The sequence below is a fragment of the Podarcis cretensis genome (assembly GCF_951804945.1).
Source record: "Podarcis cretensis genome assembly, chromosome: 3".
In the NCBI taxonomy this organism is placed as follows: Eukaryota; Metazoa; Chordata; class Lepidosauria; order Squamata; family Lacertidae; genus Podarcis; species Podarcis cretensis.
Genome location: NC_137172.1, coordinates 17,029,019 through 17,046,398, shown reverse-complemented (window position 1 = coordinate 17,046,398; position 17,380 = coordinate 17,029,019). Strand labels below are relative to the sequence as shown.

Sequence of the window (17,380 nt, the reverse complement as noted above, 5' to 3'; positions counted from 1 at the left end):
TCCATCCCGGGGCTGACATTCCAACGGACCTTTCTCAATCCTCTTCCAAAAATAAATTACATTTATTTAAACAAATTAATCAGCCAGAGTGATCTATTTAAATCAATCAATCAGCCAGAGAGATTCGCTTTTATCGTTGTCTTCTTCCAGGCCGCTTTGGCGAGAACCACGCTTTGCCCCGCTGCACAGATACACAAAACCTCCCCTCCCCTCAGCGCGCGCGCGCGGGCGGGCGGGCGACCGTTGGCCTTGGTAACGGCGAGGTCGCGCGCGCGCGCGCGCGTCTTTCCTCTTCCGTCGAATAATAAGCAACAAACGGCTCCAGCGGCTGGCTCTGGTAGGGGAAGCGGGGACGAGAGAGCAATAGAAGGCGGGGAGGAGCGGAGGGTTTATCTAGCGGTGACGGGCGTCCCATTTGCCCAGCCGCGTATACCTGAACTTTGAGAAGCTTCTCCGTTAGCCAATCACGGAGCTTTCCACACAAAAGTCGCTCCAATCGCAGGACAAGGGCCTGCGCTGTACTTCCCGGTCCTTCGCGGCTGTCTTCTGTGAGGTGAACTGGTCCAGAGCATCCTCGTCGGTTTCTTCGCCTGACTCCCGGTTCGCGCGCCGGTTGCGGAGCCCCGAGTGTCCAGTATCCTCCTCACCCGCACTTCGCTGGTCATGTCTGCGACGTCTTTTGGGCAGGATGAGGAGGAGGACGGCGCCTGCGAGAGCCAGACCAAGCGGCTGAAGCCCAGCGCCAACGCCGCCGCTGCGGAGGGCGAGAGCTGCGAGGAGGCCGCCCCTCGCACCGGGGACTGCTCTGGAGGGGTAAGGAGGGCCCGCCTCTTATAATCCTCGCCCTTCGCAGTGTTCGCCGGGAGTGAACGGCGGGTAGAGAAGACGCGCAGCAGCACCCCGTTGCCAGGTGCGCCAACGGCCAGGTCGGCGTGTGTAGTAGCATCGGGACCTTAACGCTTCCGTTTCTCCCCATTCTTCTCAATACACAAGTTGAATCCTAGTTTTGTTCGTTAGGGATGTCACGCATCTACGTGTTTTTATATCGTAAACCGCTCTGTGATCCTCGGATGACGGGTGGTATAGAAATTTAATGAATACTAACAATAATACAGTAATAATAATAATAAGCCTGCATGTGGGAAGAGGACTGAGCATGTTTCAGAAGGATTAGTCTGTAACGGGAAACAGCATCTTATGGTGTGACAGGTTTTTTATTTACATGTATGTAAAGAAAATCAGTGAGAGATTTTACTTTCTTGGGCTCCATGATCACTGCAGATGGTGACAGCAGAACCTTTTATTGAGGGTGAAAGAGGAGAGTGCAAAATATGGTCTGAAGCTCAACATCAAAAAAATGAAGATCATGGCCACTGGTCCCATCACCTCCTGGCAAATAGAAGGGGAAGAAATGGAGGCAGTGAGAGATTTTACTTTCTTGGGCTCCATGATCACTGCAGATGGGGACAGCAGCCACGAAATTAAGAGACGCCTGCTTCTTGGGAGAAAAGCGATGACAAACCTATACAGCATCTTAAAAAGTCGAGACATCACCTTGCCAACAAAGGTCCATGTAGTAAAAGCTATGGTTTTCCCAGTAGTGATGTATGGAAGTGAGAGCTGGACCATAAAGAAGGCTGATCGCCAAAGAATGGATGCTTTTGAATTATGGTGCTGGAGGAGACTCTTGAGAGTCCCATGGACTGCAAGAAGATCAAACGTATCCATTCTTAAAGAAATCAGCCCTGAGTGTTCACTGGAAGGACAGATCATGAAGCTGAGGCTCCAATACTTTGGCCACCTCATGAGAAGAGAAGACTCCCTGGAAAAGACCCTAATGTTGGGAAAGATGGAGTGCACAAGGAGAAGGGGACGACAGAGGATGAGATGGTTGGACAGTGTTCTCGAGGCTGCCAACATGAGTTTGACCAAACTGCGGGAGGCAGTGGAAGACAGGAGTGCCTGGCGTGTTCTGGTCCATGGGGTCACGAAGAGTCAGACACGACTAAACGACTAAACAACAACAAAGAAAATCATGGAATTGTAGAGTTGGAAGGAACCATGAGGATCATCTAGCCCAAGTCCTCTGCACTTGTGGATGAAGATTTAAGTGAGCTGGTGAGACCACTTTGTCAGAAGCACCTGGCTTTGCCACCAGCCGACTGAGGATACGTAGGTCCGCTTTTACACATCAAAGGATTTATTGTGCAGGAGGCAAAATTTCTCTTGGTTTCCTCTAATAAAACAATGGGAAGAGGGAGGTGTGTTCCTCCATTCTTCACTTTTCTGAAGGCAGTTTGTTCTAACAACTTTGAATTGTGTTGTATATATAACTTCATATTTCATTCCCCTTTCAAAAGGGGCCTTCAAATTACAGTGGTGCCCCGCAAGACGAATGCCTTGCAAGACGAAAAACCCACTAGACGAGAGCGCTAAGCCGCTAAGCCGCTAATAGGGATGCTTCGCAAGACGAAAAAACCGCTAGACGAAGAGACTCGCGGAACGGATTATTTTCGTCTTGCGAGGCACCACTGTACTTTGTCAGTTAATCATCTATAATATTGTTTTTGATAGATTTAGATCTGAAAAATAAAGTCTATCACTTTTATTTCCTAGAATGCTGGTGGAAGTTTTCACAAAGTTCCTGTTTCTCCTGTGGTCCATGTCCGAGGGCTCTGTGAATCAGTTGTGGAGGCAGATGTTGTGGAGGCGCTTGAAAAATTTGGAACCATATGGTATGTTTACTATATATTATATCTTGGGTGACTCACAACAAGCTTTGTAATGTATTTTTAAAAGACCTCTTCAAGGCTTGTACTGGTACTCCTAAACTGAAGCCAGTGGTGGACCTACATTTTGGGAGTCCTGAAGCTTGACAGTTATGGGGGCCCCTTTGCAACCAGCAATGGAGTCTGGGTAACCATTGTTATTTTATTCAAATGTGTTGTTCTACGACAGAACATCACACCACTACATCATCTGTGCTACCAACTCTCAAACTTTGGGATTGTTGAAATAATATTCAACAAAAATTAATCAATTTAAGTTGTGCAACTCAAAGGATAACAATTAAGGATTTATTATGTTTTCAGAAAGGTTTATTGTTTTGTGTACATTCAATTGTAAGATAAAATATATGCAAAGGGACTTGACAGGAAGTCAAAGTTGAAGAAAATATTTTGGAAGATAAAAGGGGGAAAAATTTTACTTTCATTATTATCATTTTGTGTGCGGGTGTGGGTGTGTGGGTGTCTGCACATATGTGTGTTGTTGTATGCAATGTTTGGGAGGAAATAAGACGGTAAATAACAAATAACAAATTAAATATTGATGTATGTAATTTTTATTTCTTAATTATATTTAGTGGTAGTATGGCTGTATTGTTTTTTGTAACATAAAGTCATTCAATAAACATTATTTTTTAAAAAAAGTTGTGCAACTCAAATTAGGTCTACTAGACCCATTTTTTAAAAATGATGTGGACTAAGGTCACTTTTGAGGCTCCTTTGAGAATAGGGACACTGAAACTTAAGCTTCATTAGTTTCATAGTATATCTGTCCCTGATTGAAGCATTGGAAGTACCAAATCCTTCAAAAGTTAATTTTGAGGCAGATCGTTCTGCTTGTCTACATATGGAAGCTGGGTAAGAGAGCACCCTGGTTCTGTTTTGCTACATTAGATATTCATAATTTTATCCTCATAACTTTGCATTTTGCTTTGCAGTTGAAAGATGAGGTATGACTGATGTCACTCTTTGCTTCAAACTAAGCCCTTGGTTACATAGACATATTTGCTGTAGATTTCAACAAATGTTCCATTGACTTTAAGAAAGGCAGTAGATTTCTTTTGAGTTTACAATAAGAATTTTTATTGTAAAGTCTTTTAAGATCAAATTTCACTTATGATTTACAATTGATGGCCTTAAATAATTAGAGCTCATTAATGGTTTTATTGTTTTTCCTGCAGTTATGTGATGATGATATCATTTAAACGCCAGGCTTTGGTAGAATTTGAGGATATTGAAAGTGCCAAAAAATGTGTGACATTTGCATTAAGTGAACCGTTATATATAGCTGGGCAACAAGCATTTTTCAATTACTCTACAAGCAAAAGAATTACTCGTCCGGAAAACACAAACAGTGTCTCTGGTGGGAACAAAGTTCTTCTCTTATCAATTCAGAACCCTCTATATCCAATTACAGTGGTATGTCTTACTCTTAAGCATAACTTTACCTAACCTTAGTGCATCGTATTAGCTAAATAAGGTAAAATCCTTGAGTTTTAAGACCTTGGGTTTTAGCGAGTGCATTTGAGTGAGTCTTCTTCTTTCATTTTTCTTGCATACTTTGAGGTTTTTGAAATTATTGTTTCCATTCTGTGTATTCCCAATTTATAAATGGTATAAGACAAGTAAAATTTTATTTAAGAGCACTAGAATTTTGGCAGTCTTATTAGATATCTGAAATGCATAGAGATAAAACTGAATTTAGGCTTACTGCTTTGAATTGCCTTGTTTCAAGGATAAACGTTAGAATGTTTGTCCCCTTTTCTCTCATCATTACATAACTACATAGAGAAGGCAAGGATATAATATCTGTCACTGGGATAAATTTCTTGATCTATGCTTAGTACAGAAGAGACTTTCTCTCAGAAACTAAATCCAAACTTTAAATGGGGGTTATTTTGTTTGTGTGTGCTAATAAAATTCTGAATAGTATTTGTCAGGTAAATCTTCAAATCTCTGACTATTTCCCTTATTCTTCTGTAGGATGTTTTGTATACAGTGTGCAACCCTGTGGGGAAAGTAAAACGTATTGTCATATTCAAGAAGAATGCAATACAAGCCCTGGTTGAATATCCTTTTTGTATCACTTTGTGTCTGTGTGTGTAGATTATGTTCTAGGGCAGGGCAGTCTAACCTCTCAGACCAAGTGGTCCACAAGAGTACTTTGACACAGAACCTGGGGAACACACAGTGATTTAAATTTCCATATCATATACAGTGGTACCTCGGGTTAAGAACTTAATTCATTCTGGAAGTCTGTTCTTAACCTGAAACTGTTCTTAACCTGAAGACCACTTTAGCTAATGGGGCCTCCTGCTCCTGCCGCGTGATTTCTGTTCTCATCCTGAAGCAAAGTTCTTAACCCGAGGTAATATTTCTGGGTTAGTGGAGTCTGTAACCTGAAGCGTATGTAACCTGAGGTACCACTGTATTAGTGTTTGCAATAAATATTATGTAATATGCACAATTAATATATTTAATTAAACACAGGCAGCCCCCCCATTTGTGTGAGGGTTATGTTCAGGGTCATTGCGCTCGTAAGCTTGCCTTACCCTCACCCTGCCGCCATTCTTCCCTCTTCTGGTGTCAAACATTGCATGTGCAGTCAGTCACACATGCCTTGAACATGCACAAATTGAAAGTTGCCTGTATATATAATTAAATACACAATTAGTAGATTTAATATATTTTAAACAGATCAGAGCCATTCTTTTTTTTTTTTAAAGCAACCAAACAGATCCAAAAACAAGGACGCCGCAAGGTGTGGGGAGTTGTTGGTTGCAGGCAGGATTCCTGGCAGGAAAGAGAACAGAGAGGGAGAAAGCAAGGGAGTTCTTACTAGCTCTTGATGGGGCAGTAGGGCAGGGGGAGAGAGAGAGGAGAAGAATGCAAACAAACAGCTCTGTGCTAGGGAATCATTGAACTCATCTCTGCACATCATTCAGCCTCTGGCCTACTTCCTTTTTCACAGCCGCTGTTTATATAGCAACATGGCAGCTCCTGCAGGCCAGAGGGAGCATCCCAGTTACACCTGTGGTCAGCTGTTCTTTCCAGCTATGGAAAGCATTTTGAATGGCTGTCCTGTGGTTCTTGCCATTTATCACTAGGAGCCATCCCATTCTTTTCTACCTCATGAGTAGAATTCTTTCCCATGCTGAGAGCAGTACCTAAATTGGGGATGGGGAGCTTGCGGTTCTCTAGATAGTGTTTGAGTATTGCTCCAGTCATGCCTCATCACTGGCCATGTTGACTATGGTATTAGTCATTCATTCATACATAAAATTGGTGTTTCTGCATGTGTAACCGCATGTTAAATAAAGAGCCCTTGAGTAATTTCTAGGAGATCTACTGTGTTGTGGTCTAAATTAGCATGACGTGGCTATTTTTTTGGGGGGGGGGTGTAGAGGCATTGTTTTAAACAACAATCCTTAACATAACTCAAGTTCAAATCGGTTCTCTGTGCTCAGAAGGCAAAAGCAGCACTCAATGGAGCAGATATATATGCAGGATGTTGTACACTAAAAATAGAATATGCAAAGGTAATGATCATACTTTCTTCAGCGGCTAAACTGTTTTGGGAGGAAAGCAATGATTAAGACTTGCTATTTGTTTATATTTTAACAGTCAACTCGACTTAATGTCATTCGAAATGACAATGATAGTTGGGACTATACAAAACCATATTTGGGCAGAGGTAAGTATTTTGGTAATTATACTAAATGTGCATTTAAATACAGTGGTGCCTCGCAAGACGAAAAGAATCCGTTCTGTGAGTCTCTTCGTCTTGCGGTTTTTTCGTCTTGCGAAGCAACCCTATTAGCGGCTTAGCCGCTTAGAAAAAGGGAGAAAAAAGCGAAAAAAATCGCAAGACTCGCAAGACGTTTTCGTCTTGCGAAGCAAGCCCATAGGGAAATTCGTCTTGCGAAGCGCCTCGAAAAACGGAAAACCCTTTCGTCTAGCGGATTTTTCGTCTTGCGAGGCATTCGTCTTGCGGGGCACCACTGTATATAAATATATGCAGTTAGCTTGCCTAATGTGTTAGTCACTTCAAGCCAGGTATTTCTGATGCAGCTCTTGTAATAGGCATCCTGACTTGTAATCCTGGAAAAGAATAACTCAACATTATTGCCCCTTGCTGGTTCCAGTTTGCATGTGTTTCCAATCTTATGTCCCTTTAAAATTACCGTTGTAGAATGAAACACCATAAAATGGAAGATCCAAACTCTTGTTTCTCTCCTGGTTTTTTACCAGTGTAAATGCTTTCTAAAGGACTGCACTTACTTTAAAGATTAATTGAAATTCACTTGTACCCTGTCAAATGAGTCCCCGCAAGCACCAATATTTGATTCAAGGTCTAAAATGTCTGAGCATTTTTAATTGCGGAAGCTTGTTGTAATGGTGTTTTCATCAGTAAAAAAACCTGCATGGAAATGTAAAAGGAATTGCTATGTAGTTTGACTTCTGTAAATGTTCTTTGTAACTGAATGATTTGTGTATAATCTGCTGTAATGTACCTTTTGAAAATCTAGGCATTTATAACATGGAGGTGGGAACTTAACCTTACCAAGGTAGAGTATCTTCTAAATTTTAACCAAAGTGAAGGTTTCAACTTTCCTTTTAGTTATTGCCAAAAGGTTTTTTTCACTGGTAGTGCTTTGGTTTGTAAAAATGTATTATTTAAAGGTTAGGGCTTGGACATGCAGAATTAAGTGTGTGGCAATGCCCGGTGGAATTTTTTATTTCCATTTCATCAGCAAATTCAATGTCGTATCACAAACTACTTTTGAAAGAAGCAGAAGTGCTGTTTTCTTCGTTCTTCTCCCCTCTTTTATCCTTTCTCTCTCATTCCTTTTCTCTTTCTCTCTTTCCAGTCTTTCCAATTCTATTTGTTCTAGATATTCTTCTCTTGAATTGTGAAAACTTTAATAAAAATTGATTTGGAAAGTGCTCTGTTTCAAATAGTACTAGAGTGGCTTCTATATTGTGGCCTGTGTATGTGAAATGTAAAGCTCCCTTGGACCCGTGGAACAAGATATAAGCATACAGTCATATCTCAGGTTAAATATGCTTTGAGTTGAGCGCGTTCGAGTTGCACTCCTTGGCAACCCAGAAGTAACGTAGCACGTTACTTCCGGGTTTCGCCGCTTGTGCAGATGCTCAAAATGACGTCACGTGCATGCGCAGAAGCGGCGAAAAGCGACGTGCACGCAGACGCGCCATCACTATTTACGTTTACCTCTAGATGCAAACGGGGCTCTGGAACGGATCCCGTTCGTATCTAGAGGTACCACTGTACTGTTCTATCTTGTACTGAAGTAGAGTTGCTTTCTTGTTCCTTCCCATGTGTTTCAGGTAAGAAGAGAGCTGAATTTACCATTTAGAGTTCATTTTGTAGCAGTGTTCTTCCTTGAGCAGAGATGGGAAATCTGTAGCCCTGCAGATTGTGTTGGACTCGAGCTCCCATCAGCTACACCTAGCATTGCCATTAGCCAGGCATGATGGGAGCGCCACATATATCTCATCCTTGCTCTAGACAAGAAGTGATGAAAGAAAACACAGTTACTTCTTTCTCCAAAATCTGTAGCCTGCAACAGTCTTAATAAAGCAGCACGGAAAATGCTTGAGTATTTTTAATGTTGTGTACAGCATACTGATTGACAAGGAGTGGGCAGCTTCATCAGCTAGAGATGTAATACTTAACTGATTTTCTTGGCATTCTTACAGGGGTGGCCTACACAAAAGTGTCATTTGATGGGCTGCTTTACATGCAAGATTCAGGGAGAATTCTCTTAATAAAACAGGCTTCCGTTCTGGTTTCTTCAGACAGGAAAATGTGCCCAAGTTTAGTTTTTAACGCAAGTGCAGTTGATTTAAAGCAGGAGATTTTAGCTGATGGCTGTATTTATATAAAATTACATTTTGCATCCCAACCTTTTCCTAAGTAGTTCCTTAATTTAACCTTGTTTGTTTTAACAGTCCCAAACATTGGAAACAAAACTTGAAATATTGTGCATTATCCAAACTGAGATAGAACTGTATGCTACTTCAGCTGGATGTTTCTCATTTCCCCTTGCTTAACAATTAGTTGTGGTAGTGGAACTTCTGATTGTCTACTGAAAGCAAGCAGTGGAGGTTAAAGCTAACTGCTGCTTATTTTTGTAATACATGTTTAATTGCATATTGCAAATAATTACTTTAGGTTGGTGTACTGCTTTCATCCAGTACTGTTGACCCCTTGGTTAACTTTACATTCTAGTATAAAATGTAGCTTGTTGAAAGAAATTTTCATTGTTAAAAGTGCTTTTAATAGTTTTAATTTTTCAGTACTGAAAGTATAACATAGACTGTATTAATAGTAATGTATAGTCTCGGCACTTCTCCAGTTGTTGCTGTAATTATGTATGTACACAAATATGGTGCTTTTCTGTTTACTGATTATGAAACCATGTAATACAATTTTTTGTTATATTATGCTGAAACTTCTTGAAAGAAACCCACTTTGAAAATGTGTTGCTGTTGAAGCTAATAGTGTGATACAGGTACTGTCTTTTGATTGTACTGCATCTACAACTTGTTTTTATGAGAGTGATAGGTAATTTACAGTCTATGGCAGTGGTTTGAATGATGGTCAGGGGTGCTGTGGGCAACACTAGCCTCTGTCCCTCTTTCCTTCCCTCCTGATGCTATCTCACATTTCAGCCTCCCAAAGGCTTGCATAGCTGTCTGCTGCAGCAGCTCTGGCTACGAGCTCCCCAGGTGAATGGTGCCTCTAGGGCTGGCCAAGTGGTGCTTCCCAGGCCCCTGTGGGGCAGTGTGAGAAGGCACCTCTCTTTGGGGCAGATATCGGGTCAGCAGTTGCGACTGTCCAGAGTACTCTGAAGGAGTGGGAGGAAGAGATGAGGGAAGATTTGCTGAGGGAACCCTCCACAAGGGAGGGGTGAGGGACTACCAGCTCTGCAGGCAAGGGGTGACATAAGTGGGCTTCTGAGCCCTGTAGAGTGCTGCACAAAGAATGTACAGTGGTACCTCGGGTTACATACTCCGCTAACCCAGAAATAGTGCTTCAGGTTAAGAACTTTGTTTCAGGAACAGAAATCATGCTCCGGCAGCGCGGCAGCAGCAGGAGGCCCCATTAGCTAAAGTGGTGCTTCAGGTTAAGAACAGTTTCAGGTTAAGAACAGACCTCCGGAACGAATTAAGTACTTAACCCGAGGTGCCACTGTAGTTGGTCAACAGAGCCGTGGACTCAAAACAGTTGAAAACCTCTGGTCTATGGTATTGTGTCCAGACTTCTCAGGTCAAATCTTCTCAAACACAATATTATCAAGCCAACATTAATATTGGCTTCTTACAACTGTGTTTTTGTGCTGGAGCAAATCAGCTTATAATAGGTTGTTTAAAGTATCCAAACTAAAATCTTAGAGTAACGCTGAAGTATCTGGCTGGCCACTTTCTCTGATCCAGCAGTGTTGTTCTTAACCAGAAAATATTACCCCCCCCCCACCGCAGTTGCTTACTGATAAGCTCCAATATCTTAAAGGGGGGCTGCTATTGTTTAATGATGCTTTTCTTTTTCCTTTAGATAGAGGGGAAGGCAGTCAGAGGCAAGCTATTCTGAGAGAGCACCACTCCTCATTTAGGCATGATGGCTATGGTAGGTTATATGGCTTCCAGTTACGGGTTATATTGAAAACGGGTTATATGGTGAATATAGTTGTATATGTCTAGATTTTCCTCCTATTTTTTTGCTTGTGGTGCCATCTTAATGTATTCTGCAATCTGTAGTATAAATCCTTTCCCCATCACTCTTAAGGCCAACACTTTTTAAAAAGTCTTGCTACATTAGTCAGGCACCACATTTGTCTGTCTCCCCTCATTTGCCCTATCGCAGGGTGGGGAACCTCATGCCTGGTGGTCGCTTTTGTTCTCCAGGCCTTTCTATTTGACCCCAAAACTCTTGCCAGGCCACTCCCCTCATTGGCCCTGCTTTGTGCCCTAAGTGTTTATGTCTGCCTGGAATGTGTCTTTGAACTCCGATGATGCCTCTTGCTTGGCTGGACGGCTGACAGAGGTGTGGGAGGCTGTGTAGAAACAAGCCTATTGTGCAAATGTAAATTTTATATTTGTTGCTGCACCCACTGCTGCGCCTGACCCTGCCCACGACTGGCATGTGGCCCTAAGAAGGTTGTCGACAAGGGAATTTGGCCCTTGGGTAGGGAGGCTTTCTCATGCCCTGGTGCCAAATGGCACATCCATTTATGACCAGTTTTTCATGATCTCATTTTTTTACTTTTAAATGCCAATACATTTTGGTAATAACCAGAGACTTTACATGGCTCACTATAAATCAAGTTGTCATTCTGTGAGCAAACAATATTTTTCCCCAAGTTGCAGTTAACTTTGTCACAGTAAAGATGAAATGTTGCTTAATACTTCTCACTTTGCACACAAAAAGTGCCTCTAAAAACAGATTGAAACTTGGAATCGCACACTTAGACCACAAGCTAACAGTTAGATGTGCTGAAGGTCATTGAAATCAATACAGTCCTTTATTCTTAAGTCTGGCTTGTGGTTTTAGGTGTTTATCCACTGTTAGTCGTACTCAGATTAGACCCATTGAAATTAATGCACATGACTATCTTAAACTCATTAATTTCATTTGGTGTGCTCTGAGTCAAACTCACTAGGCTCCAGTCCCTACATCATTTCAAGTTAGCTTGTTCCTTGGAGGCACATTGTATGAATTGTATTTTGGTTGATGTGAGTTAACATTCTTGTCTAGATAGACCATGTTTTGGGAGTTGATACTAAAGCTGCATAGCTCATTCTAGCAAAACCTTAATTGCTAAGATGTATTAGTAATTATTGGGAAACTGGCAGCTTTTAAAACTTGGCAGCTTTAATCTTCATATCCGGCCAATTAAACTTTTCCAACCAAATTCACTAAAGAATACTTTCTCTTTAGGATTGCGTGGTCCTCTGTTACCACTACCGAGCCGATACCAAATGGCATCTCGGGATACTCAAGAACTTGTTGCTTACCCACTTCCCCAGGCCTCCTCATCTTACATGTATGGGGGGAACACCTCGGGTTCTGTTGTCATGGTTACTGGATTGCACCAGCAAAAGATGAACTGCTCAAGAATCTTCAATTTGTTCTGCTTGTATGGAAATATTGAGAAGGTAAAAACAAAAAAGTTTAGGCAATGAAATTTAAAGAATAATTCATGATTACTGTGAAGAGAACACAGTGTCATGCATATTCCAACCAAACCGAAAATTTCCTAACTTACCATTCTTTAAACCTGCAGGTGAAGTTTATGAGGAGCATTCCAGGCACAGCTTTAGTGGAAATGGGTGATGAATATGCTGTTGAAAGAGCAGTCACGCATCTCAACAATATCACATTATTTGGGAAGAGAATTAATGTTTGGTATGTGTGCATTCCATCTTAGTACTAATGCTAAAGCACACCTATAATCTATGTGTCCAGCAGTGTAAGATATTAAAATACTGCTGAATAAAGTTTTTTAAAAGAATACTGTCTGTAGAGGATCTAAGTAAAACATACACATAATTACATTGGAAACAGCACCAGCCCTTTCATTAAAAGCAGTCAATCCCCCAAAGTCTGCCAAAATAAGAAAGTCCTCACATGCTGGCAGAAGGACAAGGTTATTGCACCCTCTACACCTGAATAATCAATCTGATCATTGTGTAAGAGGTTCAGCAGGTGGCGCTGTGGGTTAAAGCCTCAGTGCCTAGGGCTTGCCGATCGAAAGGTCGGCGGTTCGAATCCCTGCGGCGGGGTGCGCTCCCGCTGCTCGGTCCCAGCGCCTGCCAACCTAGCAGTTCGAAAGCACCTCCGGGTGCAAGTAGATAAATAGGGACCGCTTACCAGCGGGAAGGTAAACGGCGTTTCCGTGTGCGGCTCTGGCTCTGGCTCTGGCCAGAGCAGCGATGTCACGCTGGCCACGTGACCCGGAAGTGTCTCCGGACAGCGCTGGCCCCTGGCCTCTTAAGTGAGATGGGCGCACAACCCCAGAGTCTGTCAAGACTGGCCCGTACGGGCAGGGGTACCTTTACCTTTACCTTTACACCTGAATAATCAATCTGATCATTGTGTAAGAGGTTCAGCAGTGTAAAATACTAAAAGTGATGCTGAATAAAGTTTTATTTAAAGAATTCTGTCCATATATGCAAAGAGTAAACTTTGTTACAAAAGTAATGTAAATATTTCTATATTTCGTTCATCTCCTTCCATAACTTGATAAACGCATGACTGACTTCACTACTTGACAAGTAAAATGTAGATTATTCCTCTGAGTTCATATTTTGTTACTATATTTTGAGAATTCTGTAAAAAAAATAACACCTTTTTTTACTGCAAAAAGTTTTATTAATTATGTACTCTTTATTTATAGTGTATCCAAACAGAATTCAATTATTCCTAGTCAGTTATTCGAGCTGAAAGATGGGACAAGCAGCTCTAAAGATTTTACAATGAGCAAGAACAATCGCTTTACTAATGCTGGTCAAGCTTCCAAGAATATCATTCAGCCACCGTCTTGTGTGTTGCATTACCATAATGTTCCGCTGTGTGTAACTGAAGAGACCTTTGTAAAGGTAGGTAGCTGCAAGAATCATAGCTTTTATATGTAATTTAGCAGATTCCGTTTTTTATGTCCTAGAGTAGGGATGGGAAATTGCATCTTGCAGATATTACACTCAATAATACGACATAATGACATCAAATGATACCTATCAGCTTTCAAAGGAGATCAGTGTAACCACATCAGCTGATGGGACAGTTACAACAATCTTGTTTCAAGTTCCCATGCACCTTCAAAGAGACTTGCTACATCCATTTGTACATGCTGGTTTGAATTGAAGCCATCTGTTTTGAAACTGCTTGCTAAGATGAAGAAAACAACCTTGCTTTAGCAAGCTGTTTCAATGCAGTCAACTTCAAAACAGACCACTTGGTGCACCAAAGATTATTCAGTGCAGAGCTCCCTAGTGCAGGAGGTTCTCTTGGGTCAGTGCCAAACAGTTTATTGGTGCTGACAGGGAATGCCACTTGCAAAGGAACAGTTGAGAGCTGACTTTAAACTCATGATTGTTCCCTTGTCTCATAGTGTGAGATCAGGTGTGGGACAGGTGGGTGTAGTTTGTAAGGAATGACCTTGTGGGCAGAATTGGGGCCCATGCTGGAACTAATTAGTGCTGCAGGCTGGAGAGTCCCTACTGTTGTCATGGTTGCTGTAGTTTTAAAAGTAAGTAAATCAACCATGCTATGGATTAGACTCTAAAATGTTTCATTATCTTAAGTAGAATATCTTGCAATTTTCAAAATTGGACAGCAAGATGTTTCTGTCAAAAGTTTAGCATGAGACTGTAGGATTTCTGGGCAATGGAGGGACACTTCTCTGGTGAGAGTATTTTTACCCTATAATCACTTTCTTAAAATTAATCAGGTTCCTGATATTTCGACTCATTTCGTGCCAAGTGTCCTCCTTATCACATAAATTACCAGTTTCTGTAACTCAAAATGACATCCTCTAGGATTAGATTGTTGCTGTTTAATTAACATATTTTCACTTTATTGTTCCAGCTGTGTGATGATCATAAAGTTCTATGTTTTATCAAACACAAAGTATTTGATCCAAAGCGTAAGTAAATATTTTATTCTTTTTAAGTTCTCGAAGAAACCTAACTTACTGATGGTGGTGTGAAGCAACCATTTTAAACTCTTGTTTTGACAGCTTCAGCCAAAACACTTTCTGGTCTGCTGGCGTGGGAATGCAAGACTCATGCAATGGAAGCACTTTCCGTACTTAATCACTACCAAATAAAAGACCCTAGTAAGTCAATGTATTAAAGTACTCTTTAGCTTTATATTTTATCTCTCTGTATCATTTGGATAAAGGGTTTTAGGGATGTATTTTAAACATTTTATATGCCATCTCATTAATGTAATACCAAGATGCTGTGCAATAAAACAATTATGTGCACAATAAAAAACACCAAGAAACACCACAAATGCAGTAGCCAGGTTGTGCTAGGATATAACACTTGCTGGGCTTGGTCAATATTTTCCTATGGTCTTTAAAATGCAAAACATTTTTGTTTTCTTCCTTTGAAGTCAAAGGACTTTTTCATATGGTTGAACGGTTTTAACAGTGTGTTTTCATTTACACAACACTCTTATAAATCCTCATCACACTGACTCAGTTTGCACTTAATGCAGAGCCCAGCTGCGTTGCCACAAACAAGCAAACACGGGCTTATGGATTGTGGCCGTGCTGCTTGTCCCTGGTGGCCTTATTGCTGCACTGACCTAAGCCATGGCCTGTCTTAGCTTGTTGTCTGAACCTAGATTCGTGGTTTAGCTCTCCCCAGAGAAACGGAGCTGAGAAGTTTGTCCTGTGGTTTACAGCTTGTGGTTTGCGTGGGAGAGCTAACCCAAGCGTGTGTGTTTAGATGACACGCCAAGTGTAGCAAAATGCTGAGGGTGGAGAAAAAGGGCCTGAACATTTGTTGGTTGTGCTAAGTCATGGTTTGGCTTGGTGAATAAGGGCACTGAAAACAAGCTGAGCTGTAAAATGGTAACTGGTTACTTTCTCTGTACTAAAGTGATAGTAAGGAGTGGAAAATCTGGTTTAGTACAGGCATGATAATGTGATAATTCTTCGCAAGTGCAACTGTGATGGAAGGCATGGGAACCACATCTTATAAAGCAAGAGAAACTGCCATACAGTGGTACCTCTGGTTATGTACTGAATTCGTTCTGGAGGTCTGTTCTTAACCTGAAACTGTTCTTACCCTGGAGACCACTTTAGCTAATGGGGCCTCCCACTGCTGCCACCACGCGATTTCTGTTCTCATCCTGAAGCAAAGTTCTTAACCCAAGGTACTATTTCTGAGTTAGCAGAGTCTGTAACCTGAAGCGTATGTAACCTGAAGCATATGTAACCCGAGGTACCACTGTATTTTCATTGAATTGGTTCCATAGAAAGATTGTGTTTTCTGTATAGGGGAAGGTTGGATTGAGTTCTGATGCATTATACAAAGCAGTGTGCTAGAAATAGAGTAGTATTTTAGAAGCAATTTTTCACAGTAGTCAAATACTAGTTAAAACAAATCTCTTTTCTCAGACTAGCAGGCTGTCATAAGGCACACCATCCAAAATGGCATTTATTCTTAACAGTTCCCCTTTTATCTTACAGATGGCTCTGATCCTTATACATTGAAGCTTTGCTTCTCTACTTCCTCTCATTTGTAGAGCAGAGGACAATATGTTAAGGAGCTCCTTCCATCTTTATTTACAAACGTGATGAAATCATGTTGCCTGCAGGCTCTAGGGTTTATTGTCCTGATCTAACTTACTTTGTTTTATCTAAAGGGGTTTGAACTGCCTTGTAGGTAACATGTTCAAAACCTGTATACAGACCTTACAGTTTCCATACAGCAGTAAAATTTTCATTTACAATCACTATTTTCCACTTTGGTTTAAATGGCAAGCTGGATTATTATACTGGAATATTAGATGTAAAATTCTTGGTTCCTCCTCCTGGTTAAAAACTGTATCTGTTGCAGCAATTTTAAAAGCAGAACTAAATTTGTAAACCCATTTCACATTGGCATTTTGTAATGAAACAGTCACTGATTGTTAAGAGAAACTTCACAGGAGAAAAGAATATGGTGTTTGTTTTTTGCAGAAGGGTTGCAACTTACTTTAAATAGTATCTTCTCAGAATAATTTTTTACTCCCATTAGCATGATGTCCTTATCACTAATCCTAACCTGCACCATCCTTACAAAAAATAAATGCTGAAACCTGAATGAACACAGTTTCTCATTTGTTTTGTGATTCTAATCTTTGGTACTAAATTAAACTGCTTATTGTCATCGGGTGTTTTTAAGCCCTTGTGTTAACCAGGCTAGGGAGGAAAGAGACCAAAAACAAGGCGGACTATGGCCTACTGGGTGTCATGGACTGGAGAGCCAGGGGGTGGTGGGACAATTCTGAGTGGTCAGAGGGAGAGGAGGGAGCAGACTGAGAGGAGGAGGTGTCAGAAGCTGAAGAGGTAACAGGGTTCAGTGAGCAGGAAGAGGCTGTGGCAGAGAGCAGTCCAGAATCAGAGGCAGAAACAGAGAGGGGGCCAAGAAGCAGCGATGAGTCCTGGTAGGTCTTACCCCAAGGAGGCAGTTTCAAGGACCCTTCAGAAGTACAGAGAGAAGCTCACACCTACTCAAAACTCCTGCACCGCTTACTTCCAAGTTGGCGTGTGCAGCATCAGGACCGTAATGGCAGTCCCTCCCCACGCTTTGCAAAACAAATTGTAGCGGGGAAAAGGATTTTTTTTAAAAAAACTAAACAATTACAGTTTTTCTACTAAGTTTTGTTCATTATTATGTAGTTTTGTGTTTTTATATTGTAAACTGCTATGTGATATTCAGACAGAATTCAGTGAATAATACTAATGATAATACTCTGCTCCTCCACAGTCCTTCTAACCCAGTGTGGTGGGACAGTGAAGTCAGGATTTGGCTTAGAATATTTCCAAACCTAGGCATGCATATTTGCATAG

The 17,380-nt window shown here is 41.3% G+C and overlaps 1 protein-coding gene across 1 annotated transcript; it reads left to right on the top strand.

The window, feature by feature from the left end:
- Window positions 1-294: 294 nt before the first annotated feature.
- LOC307211776 (heterogeneous nuclear ribonucleoprotein L-like) lies at window positions 295-16,631 on the top strand. The gene is made up of 13 exons (XM_079968770.1): window positions 295-813; window positions 2,617-2,735; window positions 3,968-4,205; window positions 4,770-4,855; window positions 6,229-6,325; window positions 6,411-6,480; window positions 10,369-10,440; window positions 11,752-11,969; window positions 12,098-12,219; window positions 13,211-13,412; window positions 14,401-14,458; window positions 14,552-14,650; window positions 16,016-16,631. Exons 1-13 carry the CDS (start codon window positions 664-666, stop codon window positions 16,069-16,071), a joined length of 1,587 nt encoding a protein of 528 aa, XP_079824896.1. The 5' UTR covers window positions 295-663; the 3' UTR covers window positions 16,072-16,631.
- Window positions 16,632-17,380: the final 749 nt, after the last annotated feature.

Coding starts and splice junctions, on each gene's coding strand:
- LOC307211776 (XM_079968770.1), top strand. CDS start 664: ATGTCTGCGACGTCTTTTGGGCAGGATGAGGAGGAGGACGGCGCCTGC. Junction 12,220..13,210: donor GGGAAGAGAATTAATGTTTG/GTATGTGTGCAT, acceptor CTTTATTTATAG/TGTATCCAAACAGAATTCAA. Junction 13,413..14,400: donor CTGAAGAGACCTTTGTAAAG/GTAGGTAGCTGC, acceptor TTATTGTTCCAG/CTGTGTGATGATCATAAAGT.